At 43.9% G+C, this 21,593-nt stretch overlaps 1 protein-coding gene across 4 annotated transcripts in view; it reads left to right on the forward strand.

The window, feature by feature from the left end:
- Positions 1-21,593, forward strand: part of si:ch73-63e15.2 (protein strawberry notch homolog 2) — a 57,074-nt gene that overhangs the window by 19,684 nt on the left and 15,797 nt on the right. Inside the window, exons 1-4 of one of the 4 annotated variants that reach the window (XM_036520926.1) lie at positions 3,391-3,466; positions 4,251-4,359; positions 20,615-20,764; positions 21,418-21,498. In XM_036520926.1, coding sequence (XP_036376819.1) covers positions 4,279-4,359; positions 20,615-20,764; positions 21,418-21,498 — 312 coding nt within the window. In that variant the 5' untranslated portion in view covers positions 3,391-3,466; positions 4,251-4,278. Of the gene's footprint in view, positions 1-3,390; positions 3,467-4,250; positions 4,360-11,173; positions 11,521-20,614; positions 20,765-21,417; positions 21,499-21,593 lie in introns of those variants that run through there. The other 3 variants (XM_036520924.1, XM_036520927.1, XM_036520925.1) reach the window with 3 other exon arrangements.

Consider the following 21,593-nt stretch of genomic DNA (forward strand, 5'->3'; position numbering starts at 1 on the left):
CCCCTGCTATTAAATAATCATGAGACATTTAAAGCGGGTTTGTTTAATGTTTTATGCAAAGCTGGGACTGGGTGGTTCAAAAAGCACACTGAAATGTCTCTGGTCCAGTGAAACATTATCATAGCCCTGGTTAAAATCGCACAAGGTCTTCCTGCCCTCCAGTGCCTGACGTTTTATCCCACAATAACAGTGGGGGGGACTTCTGCAGTGTCGCCCAACTTTGAAAAAGTGGGTAAAGGGTCACATTGGCAGAGACACACGTGTGAGTGCTGTGGTAGTGATGGTAATGATTTGAATACCTGTGAGAATACCATGAAAGTGTGATGATGGTTCATTTTAACTGAACTGAAGGCTGGATGTAACATGGATGCTACTTAGTGTCTTTCTTGGGGGGAAAATAAAGAGAAGGAAATCAGCATTCTGTCATTTTTTCAGGTGAAATCTCTACAGCACAGGAACAACTTCTTTTAGTGTTCCCATTCTTTCTAATGTTGGTTATGAAAGTCATAGTTCTCCCAGCTTGAAAAAACATGAAACAAACATTACTAAATTATTGCTAAAATGAATCGAAACTCTCAGCATCCAAAATGAAAATAGTGTGGTTTAATTATTTTTGCCATTGTTTTAGTGTTCTTTCTTTTCCCAAAATTAGACCATAAACCACAGCAGTCAGTTGAGTGGATTCTTTGTCCAGAAAGTCCTTTGAGGCTGGGGGTATGTTTTTTATCTCTCTGGGCGATTCTGATGGAAGGGGAGGAAACAGAAAAGGTCTTTCTTTCCAGCCTCAAGGGGGGAAAAAACTGTTCAAAGGATTACTTTAACCTAGGCTTTCCGAGCAATGTTCCTCTGACTCTGGAAAGCAAAATAGCAGGTGTGTCAAGAGTTAAGACTCAAGTATCATATTTTAGTCCTGTGGCAATAATACTCAGTAGAGGCTTTTTCGAAATGAGAAAGAGAATTTCTTTTGTCAACAAACTCTGAAAAGTATACTTGGTTTATCATCCTTTCCCACTTTGTTTTTGAAGGAGAGGGGCTAGGGTATTATTGTGCTTGGTGTGTTATGTACTGGTCTCCTGCAGATGACAGGATGGTGCTGGCTCTGTGCAAATCGGCCCTTGCACAGTGACAGCTAGCTACGGTGCTGCCTAGAGGCCGGTGCACACATCACCATTTTACCTCCCATTTAGCTTTTTTAGGTGACCTTCCAAGTTTGCAGTGATTCTTGAAATCTCGTGCAAGCACCTCAGAATTGTACCTCATATTAGAACCTGAATTTGTGCTGTGGGTCAGGCCCCAGGACTGGCGGTAATTGCTTTTCCTGGCATCTCACAAGTTGCAAGTGGTATTTTTCTATATTTTTGCTGATTCCTGTTCATAGCAGGTTTTCACATACAAGGAGAAACCACCAATGAAAAATAGCAAATGAGTAGCATCTTGAGGTGCCAATAAATGTAAATGGACATTTTCTGTACGATGTTAGCGTTTGCCACAGAGACGCAACAAAAAGTGGAGAGAGATGTTGAGTAAGATAAAATGTGGAAGAGGGAGCTCCAAGCTGAAGATGCACATGGAAGGTGATAGCCTAAAGTTAGAATAAAACTACAGACATAATAAGTTGCTTCTTGACTCAAAATCAACTTCACATTGGCTGTAAGATACATCGTGCCGAGCTTTAAATAAAAGGTAAACAGATTGTCACTCGTATCAGTGATTGACTTTTCCCTCTAGCACTTCCTGAGTGGTTCCCTTCCCGTTTACCTTCCTGGTTGTGGAAAGGAAAACAGTGCTGTAATGAATTTAAGTAGGTCTATTAGTCATACATATAGCACCTCATGTTTTGTAACGCCACATTCAACAGTTGGGCGAGATACTGTACACGGCTTGCCACTGTTGACCGCCACATGTGGCCAGTGGTGGGAGGGGGAGCTTGCTGTTCTGTCATGAGAGGAGGAGGGAGTGTGGGAAGTGTAACTGTTTGGGTGCTGGATATCACCCATCCCTAGTGCGTACACAAACATAATTTGAAGGGAAAAAAGTCACATCTAGGTGCTGCTTCTGAATTGGAAAGCAATGTCAAAGGCAGCCCCAAAATGTATACTCTCCGCCTGACTGATTTCTTATCCCTGTCTAAGATACTAATCTGCCCAAAGCAAAGGGTTAACTTTCAAAGGCTGGTCCATCCTGTTCTGATTCCTCAGCTAGGCCGTTAATTGGATTTAGGCCACAATTGTGCAACACAGGTTTGAGACGCGGAAGAGGATAATGACTTGAAAGTGTTAATGAAGGGGCTTAGGGAAGGATGAAGTTCTGAAAGGAAGGCAGCAGTCTGAACTTAAAGCTTCACAGTTCGTCTAGCTGATCTCCAAATGGTAAGCTACACCTGGCTCTTGGAGTGTGTAAAACTTCATACGAAGATGAAAAAGTGAATTGCTGGCCCTGCAGCAGAACAGCTGCCTATCTATTACTGTGGAATGGGCTGGGTAGAGCTCAACGCTGTGGGCTCCAAAGCCTTACCTGGAGCCTGGAAATCCCCTCCTTTGATTTGACTGTGATATCACAGTCTTGGCAAGCATTGTCAGCAAACATTCCGACGACGCTCCACACTTCTGTGCGCACAGCTCTGGAATATTAAACTTTTCCTGGAACATTTAGCCTGTTATTTTAACCACAGTTCCCTCATGTATATTCTACACAAAGATGATCTATTTTGCTTTGAGAAAATAGGAACATTCCACATGCACTGGACTCTAGGAAGAGATCATAATTCATATGATATGAGGTATGTCTATTGGAAAGGGAACACTGAGGCTGTTTAGATAGAAAGACTCCCATTAAAACTGAAAGCATGTTACACTACCCATGTTATGGCTGAATTAAAGCAATCTGAAGTTGTATAAATATGTGAGAACACCAACAGTCAAATCCAGTAAGAATTCACTCTCCAGTTACCTAAAAAATTAAATATTATTTTTGTGTAGAATATGATGAAATGAATGTCCCATGATCACTGGCTGTATGGAATTTGTTGTAGCCAGTGATTTTATGACTACTCTGATAGTGAAGTGGACTCTGACTCAAAACAAAACCAAGAGCTAAGTATCTTATTAAAAGCCTTTGTTATTATTTTAAGTGTGCTTTCTCTTTTGTTCAGATATCTTGTAATTTGTTCTTGGTTGTTATTTGTGAATTCTATTTAGTGCTTGGAACAGCTGGGGCAAACATTGGACTTTCCTAGACGAAAGCTGGTGATTTTCCATAAGGAAGTGATTCACGCTGGAGATAGTGGTAGAACTGAAAGTAGTTTCTGAGACAGGGTCATATGACCTGAGCTCTGAGGGTAGTGAGGGAGCTCTCAGCCCAGAGACAGACTGTAGTCTCAGGCTGGGAGAAGGACTGTCCCTGGACAGTGTCCAGGCAAGAATAATATTTCATCCTGACAGAGCCTGACTTTAAACCAGGAAGAAAGGTAGGGACAGGCTCTTGTCAATTTTTATATTAATCCAAAGCATTATAAGAAATGGACACAGTGTTGTGGTATGGCTCAGAACCACATCAGATAATTCTATCTGTGTGTGGGGATGTGAATTATCTGTTGAATTACATGTTCGTACATAAGGCTAGATTTCAAGTGTATTTCATAAGAGTTCTGATGTGTTTAACCATTAGCATACTACAAGGGTGGCATATAACCACACTTTTATGTGCATTCTTGATGTAACAGGAAGGGAACAGATGTGTAAATTTTCTGTGAAAGAAGTTGGGAAAGGTCTTGCTTGTTCTCTCGTAGGGGGTTGAGAAAGGTTATTGTGACTACTTTTCAATATGTTGTATTCCATCTCCTTTGGATGAGTTCATGAAATCATTTCATTCAGTGCCTTTGTTTAGGCAACTTGATCAGCTAAGCCACCATGTTGTACTGGTACAGTGTGAGATTGATTTGATTATTCAGTTATTCATATTATTCAATCATGTGATTTCCTGGAATTTCTGTTTGGTCCTTGAAATGAAACAAATCATTTCTCTTGTCAAATCAGTTACAGGTTATCATTGTAGTCCCGATTTTTTTTTTTTTTTTTTAATTTCAGCAGATTGTTCTGTATATTGTTTGTTTTTTATCTCTTTGAGTCAACACTGAAGTGAACTTGGTGTGTTGGCTAGTAATATGTTCTTTTGTGGAAGTCCCCTTTTGAATGAGGACAGAGGCGATCTCTCAATGTCTGACCAGCTGGTCCGTCTCTTTATTCTTCTAGGCAATACCACTTGAATACCACTTCAGATATGCACATGGAAATGTTCAGCCCCTCTTTCCACGATGTGGACTTCTCCCTCAGCCTCCCCAGGAACGGAGACTTTGCTCAGGTATGTGCTGGTTTTTTAAGACATCATTTGCAGACTCTGGCATTTCGTCCAACTGTCTGTGTTTTCATTGTCACCTGAGGGAGATTCACACTGGGTGAGACTCAGCTGTACTACAATTTGGGGTCTTCTGCTCCAGGAATACCCCAGTGAGGGGGAGACCTAGGGAAGTAGCCATTTTCAGTAGCCAACCCCCCAGGTTCCATGTTTCATTAATTTTCAGCCTAGCTTCCTCACAGACTGCTGTGAATAGTATCCACTATTCTCTGTTTGCAGTACGCCCAAGCCGTGCCATTTGATTTTATTTTCCTTGTTTGCGCGATGAGATCATGCCAGCAGACAACATGGAACAAGCCGTTGCGGCGGATGAGGTCATGGGAAATCACCTGATCAGTTGCTGACACTTTGCAGCCTGGGTGCCTTAGACTCAAGCCTGCTGAAGCCGGGTGCTCCTTCACCCCTGTGGAGCTAAAAGGCCCCACACTGAAGGGACAATCTCCTTTAAATCCGCGAAACCAGTTTTTCTGTTTCTCAAACCTGGTTCTCAGAAGTTAGGATGTTCTGCCCTCAGGGTATAGCACCAATAGTCAGCAGCACACACTACCAACTTTGTTGGTATTTTTCACTGAGGTACTAATGCTCATTCTCACTGTTCACGTTCAGGTGTCGATTGGAGTGTCAGGGCCATTCAAAATTGTGGTTTACGTTTGTCTTGAATTTCTGTGGGTATAACTGACATCAGACCCACTTGAGCTGTGCAGAGGTTAACTACCTTCAGTCTGCCTCTACATGCCAGATAGTAAAGCCTGTCAGAGTAGTAAATGTGAGTGACTTTTCTGTATGTGTACATTATTGATAGCTGCCTGTGTGGAAGGAACTTTGGGGTTTTGTGACACGGAAATGAAAGGAAACAAAAAAATTATGCAACTGCTCAACATTATTTTGTGATCACTTCTGATGGGTGTTTTGTCCTACATAATTTCTACTGCAAACTAGTTATTGCTAGTTAACCATAGTCAAATATTTAAACTCAGGTTGCTAGCAACGAAATAATGCATTATTATTATACAAATGTTGTTCATGTGTAGCGTGTATAATTCTGCTTGCATGAAGAGGTCAAGTGTTTAATTCAGGAGTAATTAAAAACAGCTTTCCCCCTGTTTTTGTAGTGCATCTACCTGAGATGCAGCATTCTGTAATGGCACAATGCAGGCAACAATCTTTGTTTGGCCCTCTTCAGCCAAGTGTGCAAACGTATCACGTAGTGAGCTTGGAGGGAGAGAGAGGTCCTGGCCGGCGATGACATGCACTGACAGTGTATGTAAATGTGACAAATGTACAGCCGTGGTGAGGTATTGCTGAATCTGGGCTATTGAAAGCAGCCCTTAATCATGGAAAATGCATCTCATTGATGTACCAGTGACCCGAGGTGCAATGCAAACCATAAACATCTGGTAGTGGATTAGCTGGTGGGTACGTCCACCATGTTTTTCTGAGCTTGAATCTCAGCCAGCAGTGGGTGCTTTCATTTTGCCTTTTTTGTGGATGATGTATCTGCTTTGCCGTTGTGATTTCCACCAGTTCTGTATTCAGGCTCAGTGTTTTGCATGTTAATTAAAATGCATAAAGCTGTTTACCATTTCACCGTATTTGGTATTCAGAAACATGCCCCTTGGGAAGTGCTGTTTGCTGAATGTGCTTTCGTTCATCTCAGGTCATTCATGTTGCTGGAACAGTCCCACCAAAAGCTTGCACAAATGTGTGGTTATTATTATTATTATTTTTCCAACCTACTCTCGGATCATCATTTTTTGCGGCTTTAGCTGTTTCGTTGGTAACATGGTTGATGTCCTAAAAATTACCTTGAAGAAATGTAATGATTTACCCAAGGGCTGTTTTTAGACAATAGCCCCCTTGTGTCTGTGTTCTCAGAAAAAGAGAAGCTATGAAGTAACTGGTGTTGTTCTGCAACCAGGGGAGCTCTGTCTGTAACGAAAGTCCTTTGAACCTTGCATGCAGCCCTCCAAGTGCTAGTGGAAGGGTCGAAGAAATGCCTTCCTGCTTGCTGGCACCACTGAGCACTAATGTATCAGCAATTTGTTGTTGCTGAGGGCTGAATTCGGGGCCTAGAAGTGGCCGTACATGAGTGATGCAATCTGACTCAAACCATATTTCACTGTTCAACCCACCCCCTCAGTTCTCAGGAAACAGGAAAACTCAGAGCTCCACATGCTGTTGCTAGCCCAGCATTATTATGTGGAACTAGGCTTAGTTTTAATTTGTGAGTGCTGTTAAAATGTAAATTGTTTTAAGCAAACATCCGGTAACTTAAGTGGTGAACTCGAATGGCAGTTTCTAATTGAGGAAGTGATCGTAGGGGAGCTGGGTATCTCATTTGTTTGTATTAAATCTGGTGATTTATTTTGTGATTCATGGCGTCCTTGCCCAGTTACATCTGACTTTTTTGCTGTTATTAGTCAGGGGGGTCTTTGTGTCCCAGTGCTGTCAAATGTCATGTACCTTTGCCTTTTCTCACCCCGCTCAGACCTCCAGTCATTTGGGAGAGCCTTTGGAAAAGTTTGGGGAAAAATGTATTTCACAGGAATTTTCTCTGACTGAGCAAAGCGTGGAGCTGTATGGTGAACATGGCATGTGAGATGGTCTCTAGCTCAGGTGCTACACGCTGCAAGCACTCTTGTTTGTGATGCTCCTCAGCTGCTGTGTGAAGGCCAAAAGGAATTCTGCACGCAGCAGAAACTGCTGGGTTAAACTTGGGCACTGCTTTTGAGTATTACCTCCATTCTCATCATTTATGGTTATGAAGCCCAGCAGAAGTACCCTTGTAACTGTAACTATGTCTTTTTAAGGGCTGTTATTGATCTTCGTGAATTTAACTCCAGGGTAGTTCAGTGCGTTGTAGATCAGAGCAAAGTTTTGTGTGCTGTCTCTCAGTTCCACTGTAGCAGGTTTTGAATGTTCAGCATTTAAGTGTAAAGGTTCAGTATTTAAGCAAAGCTTTAAAACTTCATGCCAAATGTAAAAAAAAAAAATAATAGTAATAGCCTGTGTGTGACAGGGGAAAAGACATTTGACAATCCCTCTCGTGTCTTAGTAGTCGTACCCCACAGTGATGAAATTGTCTGGTGTGAGACACACTCTGCCATGCGGTGCTGCTTGGTTGTTTGTGAGCATTGAGCTCAATCAGGATATCCTCATATTGTGAGGGGAGGCAATGCATGCTGTTTACAGGAAGTTAATGTGAAGTGAGTAAATAATAACTGTGCTCAGCATTTTTTAACGATGGAAGTCAGCCACTTGAGAAAATCATGCTTTTATGACAGTTCTTTATTTTTTAACCTTACTTAAAAAGAACTGAATTGACATTTACTGCAAACAGTAGGCTAATTCTTTGTTTTGGAATGTTCACATATTTCTATGATTTAAAGATTTATTTTTTAATCTTGCCTTCAGAGTCTTTTTTATTTCAGTTGTAAAACCAGTGCCTGGAAAATATAAACGTTTATATGCTGCCCAATGCCAGCCTCCTGTTCAGTCTGATTAAAATGTTGATGTACCATCCGCCTCCCTCCTCTGTAAAGCAAATGAAAGGCAGGGTCATTTGTCACACAGAGAGTATGGAAATGAGATGCGGTGGACGAGACAGGGGCAGCCAGCTCACGCTTTGTTATTTGGCGAGGAGAGGGGTTGAGAAGTTCAAGCAGTCTAGCCCCTCTGAAACGGATTTATTGCGGGGCTCCATGGACGTTGACCCCTTCGCATTTTAGGCTGTTTAAATTTGAGACACTTCTTGTGCGTGAATGGCACACGGGCGCGCGCCCTGAGTCGGAAGCCGTGCCGCTCTCCTGGGAGACGGGCTTTTCCTTTGTGAGGAACGGCTGAACGGATCGCTCCATCACAGGGTGGGGAAGGGGGGGCAGGCTGGAGCAAGGCGTAGCCATCCAGACGGCACAGGCTGAGAGCGCCCAACCCCGAAACCCTCCCCATCGCTCAGCACTCCTGTCAGTCATCATGTGTAATGGCAGACTCACGGAGAGGCTCTTCATTGCTTTAACTGAGGGCCTCACCTTGTATTTTACCCAATATGGCGTAATTATTTGACAGTAAAACAATGTTTCTGATCCTTGTGAAAAAATGCAGATCTGTGACAGTGACCTCCATAATTTTTCACCTTGATAGTGATGGGTTTAAGAAATATAACAGACGAATACTCGCACATGTAACACAAACACTTACTGGAAGAGAAGATTAAGAGCACACCACCAAGAGCTAACCACAGTATAACCGCAAGGAGTGAGTAGAGCTTCTTCACATACGTGCACACAGGTGCACACACAGACCGGGATACCCACACACACACACACACACACACCCACACACACACACACACACACGCACACACACACACATACTTCCCTTGGCTGTCTAAGGCACGGTCTAAATTCTGCATCGTTTCCCTAAGGATATGTTTGGGTTACTCTTGGCTTCGTTTCACATTCTCAGGAATTGCTGAATCATTTTACAGAAAAACTGTGTATCATATTTAAATTTCATCTCATCACTACACTCTTTTAATAGCCCGTTCAAAGCTGGAGGGTCTATGTCTTACCCATTGCCTTATAAACTAGTCCTGTAAATATGTCTGTGTGTGCGTGCTAGATAGTGTCCTCACATAATTTCACAGTCAGACTCTCGCATGCATATGGGCGTACACACACACACACACACACACACTCTCACTCACTCAGTCCCTCTGTCCTTCTGTCTCTCTGTTCCCATGCTAGCCTGGCAAGGCTGAGGGAGGAGACTGGATTGCCTGGCTTTGCTAATATTGCTGTGACTCATAACATGCGTAAAAGTCGGTTTCCAAAGTATTGTATTCATCATATATTATGTAATAGACAGCAGTAATGAACAAGTACTTTCTCAGCGTATCTACTTCACATGCCCAGGTTCTGTACAGAGAATGGAGCTCATTGTCCTGGTCTGCCATCACTGCTTCTTTGAAGCAGACAACACAGATCGTGTTATAGATTGAATAAGTTGTTCATCTGTCAAACGCCATCATTAAACCTGCAGTTTGTGAGCTAGAACTAAGATGTCAGCTTTAACATTCAGAGGCAATCAAATGCTGTTTTTGTTCAGGTTTAATGTGTAATGTGAGATTCATTTACTGTTTGCATAATTTGCCTGCTGTTTCCTTGGAAGGCACACCAAATAAAAGTAGACTGGTATCTCTAATCATTTCTTTTCATTCAAGAAGGAAGTGAATCAGAGAATTGTGCACCCAACGGTCTTTTTATGGCAGAGGTACACTGCCAGGTAGAGGCAGATAGTCTAAATTGTTTTGCAATGTGTTATCAAGTAGTCTATCAAGTTGTTTGTCTAGATCATCCCATTATCTGGTCTCTTTTCCAGCACTTTAACCTCCTGTCAGAGAATTACACCTGAAAGATTGCATGTGCCTGAGTGGCCATGATTCAAACTGGTTACAAACGGTCCCAGCTGCAGTACAATCTCTCCAGTAGTTGTGGCACCTCATAAGAAATTGAGTCGAGCGTAAGAGACTGATTAGCAGTGAATCATCCTCGCAGACATCCACGTGGTGCATCGCAAGCTATGAGCCACAAGGGTCCCGATTCCCGGCCGTGATGCCGTCGGATCAGCGCCGCTCTGTCTCCGTGCCGGGCTGCGTGGGGCCGGTGCCGTTTGAAGTTGTTGAAGTTTGCCGTTCGAAAGTATATCGTACTAGTTGCCCTGTAGGCTGTAATTGTAAAAATCTGATAGTACTGCGTCCTCAAACAGACCTTGCTCTCAGCTGAGAACTGTCTCATTGTGGAACTGTACACATCCTGTCCCCGTACTGTCGCTGTACCTACTGTATGCACTTTTGTAAGTCGCTTTGGATAAAAGCGTCTGCTAAATAAATAAATGTAAATGTAAAATGTAGCGTCTTCTGGCCCAGCCCTTTCCCATAGCCTGGTATGTCCACTGCGGTTACTATCAAGAATTTGATATCAAGGATGTCACCCCTACTCTTTCTGGTGTTACTTTGGTGACATCCAGAACCATTCTTTTCTTGGTTTATTGCAGGCCTGCTGGATTTGTGTTTAAAGTGTTTCGCCCAGCATTCAGTTAAGTTCTGATCTGAAGTGGTGAAAAAACTGAAACTTTTTCTCAGTGTCATTGGCAGATTTTTTTTTTTTTTTTTTTTTGGTGTAGTAAGAGCTTGTACGTCAACAGGCTGTAATTGACAGGAAGGATGTTTTGAAAAGTGAGGCATTAGTCCTGTATTTTTAACTAGACTGCATTCATGAAACGCACTGCACCGCAGGTGAAAAAATATAGACATGTCAAACTTAGCTGAATATATTTATGAGTAATGCATTTATAAATGCTGTCAATTGCTATGAATAACCTCGTTTGCGAAGTAAATATAGCGATCCAGACCTCTTGGCGACCGTCAGAACTACTTCAATACACAGAGCAAAATCTGTCAGGAAGAAGAATCCAGTTCCTGAAATAATAGGGCCGTAACAGTGCTACTAAATATAATAATCATTAAATAATGATCTCTCTGCATCTATCTAAAATAAAACAGAGCCTGTTCCAACACTGAAGGAGACAGTCAGCATGCTGCAGTGTTTACACTACAAATGCGGTTGAGTTACACCATGTACAGTAAAATGGGCTTGACTGCCAGTAACTTCAGTCACTTACCAACAAAAGCATCATTTCCTGAAAGCTCCTCCCCTCCTCCTCTCTTCATCCCCTCCCCTCTTCACCACCTTTAGCAATGGGGAACTAACCACAATCAATATGACTAAACCTTCATGCAAATACCCGTCACTCGTCTTTTTAGAAGGAAGTGCAGTGTGGGCTTTGTCAGGAGCCTGTGTCCTACCTGTTGTGCGAGTGTGTCCTCTCTCTGTGTGGAGTGAAGCCCTGGAGGTGCCCTGTCCGTCCGTCCCCCCCTCCCGGCCACTGACAATGCCTCAGCTGTGAGGAGCTGCTCAGTCACCAGCACATGGAAGGACCCTGCGTTTTCACTGAATCGCAGTTTATTCCTCGGGAGCTTGTGGACTCATGTCTCAGATGCAGTTTTGGACTAAATTTTGTTCACTGGGACCGCCTCCGCCAAAGGTGGTGAGTGCTGTTTTCTTTAAGTGGTTTAGGGCGAAACGATGACCATCTGTCTGAATTTTGGGTGCCTAGCGGATCCTTTAGCAGCCAATATGCCGGTGTAACTTTTCTGTGTGTGTTACCTTGAATATTTGATTAGACATGTGTAATGAATACCCAACTGGCCAACAAAGACATGTAGTTGATTATTTTATTGAATCCAGACTTTGTTCTGTTATTTTGTCTAAAGCTCCTTTTGCCTAGTTCTTAGTTTTTACAAGCTGACTGCATATATGGCGTTTCCGCTGTGCTTCCCTGTACCGGGAAATGGTGATCTTCATCCTAAACTGTATTTACGTTCACAAAGTCCTGTAGCAAGTGTACCGTATCGGCCCCTCCTCCTCACCTTTCACCGGTGATTAACCGTTCCGCCTGCCCTGTAGAAGAGTTTGTGGCTGTTGCTGAGACTCCAGACGTCTGGCTGCTGTATAAACAGCTGCAAACAAGAGCCTTACATTCTGTCCCGCTGTTTGCCAGCCTCAAGAATAGCAGAAGGCCTGTCCCACAGATAGTGCTGAGGAAGTACTGTATCATTTTGGGAATGGAATGCATTAATACTAAAGGCTGTGTTGTTTTTTTTTTTTGCACCCTGAGCAGTGTTTACCTCAGAATAAGCACGCTGTATCACAGTCACCATTTTAGGCTTCCAGTAAGAGTGAGGAATTGGTAACAGAGTGACTTCAGTTGCAGTTGTGTAGGTCTTACGATGGCTCAGTTGGCGAGCAGTTGTCTTTGTCTGTCAATTTATAGTAGAGACTTCTTGCTGAAACTCCAAAACATATTTTTATTAAATTTTTTAAAATATGAGATTGGGGCAAACCGGTATTTCATTACTTTTGCTCTCACACTACTTCTGATGCTGACAAGCTCTTCACTTCTTTTAAATAACTGCTTTTCCCCATAAATTGCACTGTAATCATTTCCAAATCAGTGTTGTCTATCAGGGGTTTAAAAGCAGGGCGTTCTCACATTAGCAAATAACTAATAATAACTAATTATGAGGAAATTTCCAAACCAGACCTAAACTAGGTCAAAGCCATTAGTTCAAACATTAACGTGGCCTAATATTATTTTAATAGGACCTACAGTTCTTCAAGTTATCTTGCCATTATTTAAGCATTTTCATTTCATTTTAAGCTTTTTTATTGTTTTTTTATTGTTTATTCATAGATACAAATCATATTATAGGCTGAGACACCTACACAGCTATATGGATTCAAGACAAAGAATGCTACTGTGCCTACTGCCCTTCACTACTAGCTGCTGATTTTGACCCAGCAAGGAAAGGAAAGCACAGTGCAAATAAACCATGACTATTTTTATTTAAAAGCTTCAGAACACTACTACCTCGAGGCAGTTCATTTGAACATATTCTGGAACAACTGTTTTTTGTCACACGACACTGAAATTTCAATGATTGTCATCTTCTCTCTGCTGCAAAATTGACTTGAACATGCATTTACTTATTATTGGCTTGGTGGCTTATGAGCCACTTAAATGATTAATCCACTGTAATGCTACCACTGGGTACATTTGAATGGCATCTGTTTACCAATGCTATTTGTCGTGTAAAAATACTGTAGAGTGTTGTTCAGTGTGTTGTTTGATGTGGACTTAAAGGTTATTTAAATTCTGCTTTCCTCTGTGTGTGTTCTAATGCTAGCAGTATACATTGGGTATTCACTCTGCAGGGCTAGTTGGTTTGGTGGAATGAAAGCATGATCGTTTTTTTTCACCAGCAGATTCTAGTGAAAATGCAAATATTTCAAATGTGGCGTGTTAATTAGTTTCAGAACTAGAACTTGCTTGTTGCTTCAGAACAGTATGAGTTGTCTGTAATTTAGCATATGGACTCGTATTTAGTGTCCTTTGTTTCAAAGGAGTACAATAGAAGCTGAAAAAGTATGCAGAGGAACAAAGCTTGATGCTCGTCTGAGTCTGTGTAATTAGCCATTTCCAGCCCAAGGATGTTGTGATCTGACGGTTACACCCAGAATGCTGAAGAGCCAGGATTATTTCATGCCTGAGGTGAAGGCGAGCCAAGTGTGTTACTGGAAGCTTGCGGAGGAGAGCGGAGTCATCCGTTTGTATCGCAGATAACAATGAGCAGTTCCTGCCAGCTGAGGGGCCGGGCCTACAGGTGTCTGCAGCAGTTGTCTGCCTCGTCTGCAAATGCACTGCGCTCTGTGGAATCAGAGCGCTCTCTTGAACAGATGAAGCTTCAGTGGGAGGACACTGTAAAAACTAAGCTATATTGAGTTGCACGCTAATCTCTGATCGGCACAGTTGTCCTTGAGGGTCACACTGTTCCTTGGAAACCGGGTATGTGTTGGATACCCTGGATAAGGACATGCTGCCTGTGTGGAGACACCTGCTCGTGTTTCATTTTTGTTTGTCTGAGTAATAAATCGTTTTTAACGAGGGAGGATTTTTTATTATTATTTTGTGATAGTGTTGTTGCTCTTCCTTTTGACACTGATACCTTAGGCCATTTCTGGGTATCAGAGATTTTTTTTATGAAGTGCAACATTTGTTGGGAAGTGCTTTTAAAGGACTGCAGTAGGTATTGCCAAGCGTAGCGTGTTCCTGTGTGAGAAAGGGTTGTGTTTCGACGCTGCACTCTCAGTTGACATCACTGCCTGGCTGCATCCGCTTTCCATCATTTACGGTATGTAGATTCTGTGGGTTCGCACTGTCACCCCCCCCCCCCCCCCCCCCCTCACGCTTGGGTTGGGGGTCTGCACGTCACTTTTTGTTTCCTTGCAAGTGGCCCTTTTGTTCTGCCAAAAGTGGTGCGCAACTTACCGTAAGTGAAAGTGGCCCACCCTCAGCAGCTCGGCAGGCCGCGAGTGCCACCTCACTGTCACGCTGCCCGACCGCGTTTCCCTCTCAGGGCAGTGGGGCACTTGCGATACAGACCGATAAAGGGAGCCTTCTGTCCCCATCCTTTACCGTGATTCGTCCCTCTCAGGTAGAGCGCTTTGATGGTGAATTTTTTGTAATCTACCGGGACACAATAAAGGCACCTCAGAAGTATGCTCAAGGAGAATGAAGCGTTGGAACATAAAAATACTGCACCCCCCTGCGGTAGTTTCTCTTAGAAACGCCGCTGCCCGACTCTCTGCTAATTGGCAAGGACTTGCAGACCTGTCTGGATATCCCAGCTCGCTCTGAGAAGGCTGCCTCAGCTTGTCCACAGAGTGTGTGAGATTCGGGTGAAGCACACATGCTGTGATAACACAATACAGCAGGTTCTTCTCTCTACTCATAAATCAAGCTCCTGTTACTGGGGGAGCTCTGAAGGTGTTCTGGTGTCACTTGGCTTTAAGAGTGAAATTGTTAAAGGAACAAAAAATGAATGTTGGCTGTGAAAGCAGAGTCCCAAAGTCAGGAATCTGATCTTTTTTCATTTTCACAGTTCATATCTTTGTACTCAAGAGTGGGGAAACTAGGGAATGCTGCAATCAGGCAATTGCAAAATAATGTTTTGAATTTCTTTCAGCTGAGCTGAATGTCACACTTCATGGCTTTTTGTGCTTGTGTAATGCAGGAAAATTTGACAGTTTGTTCTGAAGTGATTCTTTAAAATGGAGTGGGCCTATACATTGGATAGAAACCCTTTGTAAGGAATAAAGTCAAAATGTTTTGACCAGAAACCTTTGTGGGCAAGCCGCTCCCTTCTAAAGTTGTATTTTCACTGATTGGCCTTAACTGGGGTTAGCCAAAGGCATTACTGAGACAATGTAGTCGACTCAAGGGAGCATCTAAAGATGTTACACAACCAGCAGCTAGTGAGGATGAGTTAGTTGCAGTATAAATCGGCACACTGATTCACAGATAGCTCAGTCCTAAGGTTGGTCTGTGGAAACATGTTTTAATGACTCCTTACAATTCTAACTACAGATGACTTCTGAATCTTTCTAACTCTTATCTCTGGTGGAAGACAGTCTGTTTTCTTATCAAAAACATAACACTTAAACAATTGCTCATAGATTTCTGTGAACAATGAGTCACTTGCTGCCACTTAAAGATGGGAGCAGGAGAATTGTACAATGTCTGTTCTATACAGTGTGTCTGCTTGGTTATTTTTGTCTCTGTATACCGTTAGGTTTTAGGATTTGAACTTCATGGTTTGGCCTCAGTGTTCCTGATGTGAAATTTTCACTCCAGCTGTCCTCTCTCTTAACTGTTCCCTCTATGGAACTGCGGGCCATGTGTATAAAAAGATGGATGCCATTTTTCCTTAGCAACAAGGCACCTTACAACAGCACAACAGAAGAAAATGGTCTGAAATATGTGTGCCTTTTGGTCTACCAGCAATATTAACTGCACTACACACAAAAGTTACAGTTAAAGCATACAGCTCTTATTCCTTGGTTTCTTTAGTTGTCCAGATTCCGCAGCTCTAATTGGTTGTACAGTGCAGTAGACTGGCCAGTCTGGAATGAAGTACTGCTGCTTATTGACTCTGGCCATAAAGGTTATCCCAGGCCACACAGCAGGGGACTGCTAGCATTCTGATTACACAGGAGCGAGCCCCTGCCAGGCAAATCTCACCCGCTAATTCGCCTCGATTTATGTGGGATGTAAAAATGAATTGAGCGCAGTGAATTGATGTATTGCAAATCTTGGGGGGAGAGACAGAGTGGGTGTGTTTGTGTGTATCTGTGTATGTGTGTATATATGTGTGTGTACATGTATGTGTGTGTAGGCAGGGGGCTGACTGTTGTTTTTAAAAAGTCAACTTTTGTAAAGTAACAATGAGAGCTGCTTATGCAGGTTGTTGTCTTGAGGCAATACCAGTAATTAATGGTGCTCCTGCTTCCTGGCCAGTGAAATCAGGGGATTCCCTGCCTGGTTTTGCAGCCTCGTATTAGGAAGTTGAAGGCGGTTTTGGCTTTCTGGAAGTTTAGCTTGTTCTCTCTGGATGAAATTGCGGGTAGGGAGCAGGGAATATGACACATTGTTGGAGCTATTATACAGGACTGTCATGTCTCCACTTCTTCATTGCTCAAATTCGTCCTCATTGCTTCACCCCTTGTTCTTTACTTACAGCGTTGTTTTCTCATACTATCCAGCAATATTCTGTTCATCTGTTGAAAAAGATTCACTTTTGTCTGCAGAGTGATTGGCTCAAATGAAGTTTGTTTGATTAGTTATGAACTGCTTTGGATTTTTGCTTTTGATTTTTGTGTTTTGCTCTCCTAAACACATTGCCCTTTTAACAGCCGTTAGGATTTTATTCTAGTTTCATATTGATGTGTTTGGTTTTATTGCGCAGTGGAAATGATGTGAATGAAACAAATCTGGTGCTTATCAATGGTCTTATCAGTTCATTTCAAAAAACACACATTCAGGGCACCATTTTCCTTCAACTAATCTTGAAACTGAAAGGGTGCCCCAAAAACCAGATGGCTGTTGAGTGACAGAAATTGATGGCTGAAATTCCCCAGGTCTGCCCAAGTTAGTCAGAGCATCCTTTTGGGACTTTCGGGAAAAAGAGCTTAGGAATTGGTCCTCCCCCAGATTTCACTGAGCTTTTTACCACTTTTCCAAATGTGAGGGTAGCCTGCATATGTGTGTGAATGTCCCTCAGTGGTCACAGAGGGTTCAGGGTCACGTGTAAGCAGATTGTATCACGCTGGTGATGGGGCCTGGATACGAGGCCTATATATGGACATGAATCTGATTCCTTCGCGATGGTGGGGAGGAAAATTCCTATTAAAGCAATTGAGTGAGCGACGAAAATGAAGCGGCAGGGGAGGGTGGCGTGAGGATTGACGTGTGCAAGAGCCGGAGGACCGTTTCGGCCACCGGAATTAAAAAGAAGGAAGACGGCTCCATTTAACGTTGAAGTTGTCACATCCCTCTCGCGGAGCGGAGAGGAGGGATTAAACCGAGGCATGCGCTCCTGGAAGCCGAGATTAACATCGGCACAGTCGGAATTCGAGCCTTATCGCAGCCACGCAGGCCCGTCAGGCGCAGAGCATAATCTTAGCCGCAGCACCGAGGGAACACACAGAGCTTACCAGTCACGCTCCCCTCCACACATTTCATTATAAAATATTACATTCCTATTGGCTGCAGTTCTGTTTGTGCACCTCAGAGCTTAGCCTTATGTGCCGTTTTCCTGTTTTATACCCATTTTATTTGCATCATCTTCGCTGCATGCAGTCGTTTGCAGAGAGTGTGCGAGTTTCTCCCTTTGTTTTTAGTTTAATCAGAACTGATGACTCACAATCACAGACGGTCTCTATAATATAATAAAGTTAGACAGCTTTTCTTCAATATCAAAATGAGTCATCCTGTCAGAATTTGTAGAGCATTAGCGCTTAAGTGGCTTAACTGCAGAGGCACTAGGAAAATTGTAGATTGTTTTGTGTGGGTGCTCTATTTTAAGAGTAAAGTGCTTGGGATGTACAATGAACGAGAGAGAAAATAGGAAAGCGCCAAACGGATTTCAAGAAGTGACATGCATGGGCAAGTTAGATGATTACGTGTGCTGGACTTTATTAAAGGCAGAGTCAGTGTCGCTGTTTCCCACTTCTCATGTGGTCCGGTGTTCACGAGCCCGTGCTGTGTGTTCGCAGGCCGGGCCCTGTACTCTGCGGGACTGCATGTTCCCCCCTAAGGCGCACAGGCTGGGGGGAGCTCAGCACTGCCTCGGGTCACACTGTACTCCCGCTCTGGCCTCCCTGTTTACAAATCACTCCTCTGCAAGAGCAACTGAATTTCTTGGAATGATGACAGCTGGTGTGGAAAAAAAAAGGTTTCCAGGAAATCTTTCCCCCCTCTCTGCTTGCCTTTGCAGTTTTGCAACACCGTCTCTAAAACGGCAACCATTCCACTCAGCCGTCCACAGGACAAAATGTGAATGTGCTGTAGGCAGCTCAAGCCTGATCATGCCCCCCCCTCACCACCCCCCCCAGGTTTCCATCTCTCTCTCTCTCTCTCTCTCTCTCTCATACTCACAAACACACACACACACACACACACACACACACACACACATACATACATACATACCTTCCAGCATGTACATTTCATGATTTGTAGGAGTAGTCAGTCTAGCTGCTTCCTGTAGCCTTTGGTTAGTTCTTCAGACATTTTGTGGGTTAACCTTTTTCAGTGGTGGCATTGTGTTCTATAGGTCATCAGAGACTCCCCTTATTTCCCAGCTGCCACCGCAACAGACCCTGTCCTAATGACATAATCATTTCTGAATGTCAGCTGGTCAGATGATCGCATGCTGGTGATTGTGTTTGCATGGATAGCAATCAGCTACAGTAATCATATTGTTTGTGTAGTTCTTTTAATTGTTTTAAGGTGGAGCAGATTGTTCTGCCTTTGCTATAATTGGCTCATTATCGTGTTGTGTCCACAGTACTGATTTCACTCACGGCGGGTTTGTTCGTTGCAGTATATCAAGTGGCATTTTGTTTGCTCTGATAAAGGGCCGTCGGCCGTGCCCCCTGAAGTTTCCCCATTCACGTGTAGGGGTGGATTCATTTTCTCCCTCATGCTCCCAGTACAACGTGGGGGTGTGTGAGCCTGCCAGGCCAGCATTGCATAGGCAGACAATATCACTGCTCCCCTGAATGTGCCCGGTTCCAGACATAGCTCAACGGTTACACGCGTGACTGAAATAGACATGAGAGGAAAGATGGCTTCCCCCGTCCCCCCCATTCCCCCTCCCCCCTCCCCATCCTCCCTCCACCACTCAGCTCTCAGGCTAACCCCCCCCCAGCACGGGTAGTGCATTAGGGGAGGTGCAGCGTCTGTGAGAAGGTTACTGCTCATTGCTGTACCCAGGGCATGTAAATGGGAGCGCTTGGCAGTGAATGGAGCTGGAAAGCAGCCATGCCTGAAATGAAGCATTCAGCCCCACATCTGTTAGATTAAACTGCACCCTGCTCCGTGGGGCTCTGAACTAGCCATTTAATTAAGCCAGTGCAATATCTACACTATTCCTTATCCTGCCTGGATTCTTGAGATTGGCTTCTCTGTGTTCTTTTACGTTTACTAGCCTTATAGTTACTCTGAGATGTTTCCCCTTTTAAGCTAGCCTTAGTGTAAACCATAATATTTGGTTTGATGAGTGCGCTCTTGAAACTGTAACCCCTCCCCCAATTAAATCTCTCCAGTGTTTTTTGAACTTGGTGCAGTCAAGAGATATTCCTCACTTCAGTTTGCTTGTGTTATATGTATGTGAATTAAAATTAAGTGTATGGAATACTGTTGGTTGGTTCAGCACTGTGGCATCAGCCTTGAAAACAAGGCAGGACAAATGTGTCCCAATGCTGTCATAATCATGTTTGAGGTTAAACCAGCAGTAAGCAGCACCTGCCGAAGCCAGAGGGCCCGCCACTGATCTGCACACGAGTGTGAGCTCCAGCCCAAAGGAAACACGGCACTGGGCAGGGTGCTGAGTTTAAGTTCCTAGCTGTGAAAATAGGAAGGCAGTGCCAGTCTACACAAACAGCGTATTTCCCTTTTGCCTTCCCAGTAGAACAGTCGCTGTGCTTGCGGTTCCTGGTGCTCTAATCTTGATCCTAAACTGTGAGGTTTGATCACAGCCCCTGTGTCTGTCAAAGCCCCTGTAATCCCCCCCACTAAAAACTGAACAATGTCCGTGAACCGTCATCAGAACCATTATGTTTTCCATGGTAACGTCCTGAGGAAGGCAATCCGTGGCAGCAGGTCATTTCCCAAGGACACACGTACGCAAGGGTTTATTGTAATGTGAAGATTTAATAAATCACAACCAGAATGCTGAAAGGCCACGTTTTTCTTTTTATGTCTGAAACTGGCCACGTGCACGTCTGCATTTATTAATTTTTTTTATGCTTGAATCCCCCTTTTTTTTTTCTTGCATTGGTTTTGTCATCTGAAAACAACTTCCAAATTTGTGCTGATGTCCGTGTGTTCATTGATTTCCATTTGAGCTTGTGAAAGTGCAGCATGACAGCGCCGTTGTGAGAGGCCTTCCGCGGGTACGGAACCCCAGGTTCTGAATGTCTCTCAATGCCTTCCCTTGCTCTCTGTGCCCCTCCATCAGGACCTCTCCTGCATTGATGAGCTTTCCAACCCCTCTCTCTTCTCGCCCACCAACTCGCCCTCCGAGCATCCTGACCCCGCAGACTTCATCAACAGCAGCTACACGCCCTCAATATGGGACATCAATCCACCCGCACAGAGCCAGCCAGGGGTGAGTGCCTCTCTGTCTGTCGTCCTCTCTCACCCCTCTAAGACACACACACACACACACACACACACACGCACACGCGGGCACACACACACACTCTGCCAGCTGGACACGCTGGGCTGTGCCAGCCCACATTCGTGCTCACACCCACGCTCAAAAAGATTGAATGTTCTTCGCACCAGCATACAAGCAGAGCGCAGAGCCAAGTGGACACGAAATCCGGCGAGCTGGTAGGCCAAACTGGAATGAGCTTGTCCTAACTAGCCTTTCCAACTCCCCCTCCAGTCTGTTTTCCCCATGAGGAACAGGGTGAAGCTGTGAACACAAGAGAGCATTTCCTGTGAAAAGGAAGGTGTTCTTGGGTTTATTAGTCTCCAATGCGTATCTTCTTCAGTTCGCTTCATTTTGAGTTTCCTCTTACAGTTCATTTCTTCCGTTCTCCTTGCAAAAGAAAGCCCCTCCAGACATCAGTCTTTTTTTCCTGTTATTTGAGCTGAATTTTAGCTCTCGGTGAATGTTAAAGACTGGGACAATTGCAGCTGTTCCGCAACAATTGTGCAGCTCTGCAGTCACACTCCAGCACACCCAGCTCTGTGTGCTTGCAGGCGTTTGTGTTTGGTTTTACTTTATTTGTTTTATTTTGTTTTTCTTTGCAGTCGACTCCCAACAGGTTTCAGGGCTTGAGCTTTGATGATATCTCTGCCATTATCAACGCCCCGCCTTTGGGAGGATTCCAGGTAGCCTCTTACCGCCAGATCTATCGACTGGACGGAACCTTTACTGTCCCTCTGCCCTCTGTGCAGCACTCTGGGGGTCGCGACCCCCTAATTTT

The sequence above is a fragment of the Megalops cyprinoides genome, chromosome 2 (genome assembly GCF_013368585.1).
Source record: "Megalops cyprinoides isolate fMegCyp1 chromosome 2, fMegCyp1.pri, whole genome shotgun sequence".
NCBI classification, from domain to species: Eukaryota; Metazoa; Chordata; class Actinopteri; order Elopiformes; family Megalopidae; genus Megalops; species Megalops cyprinoides.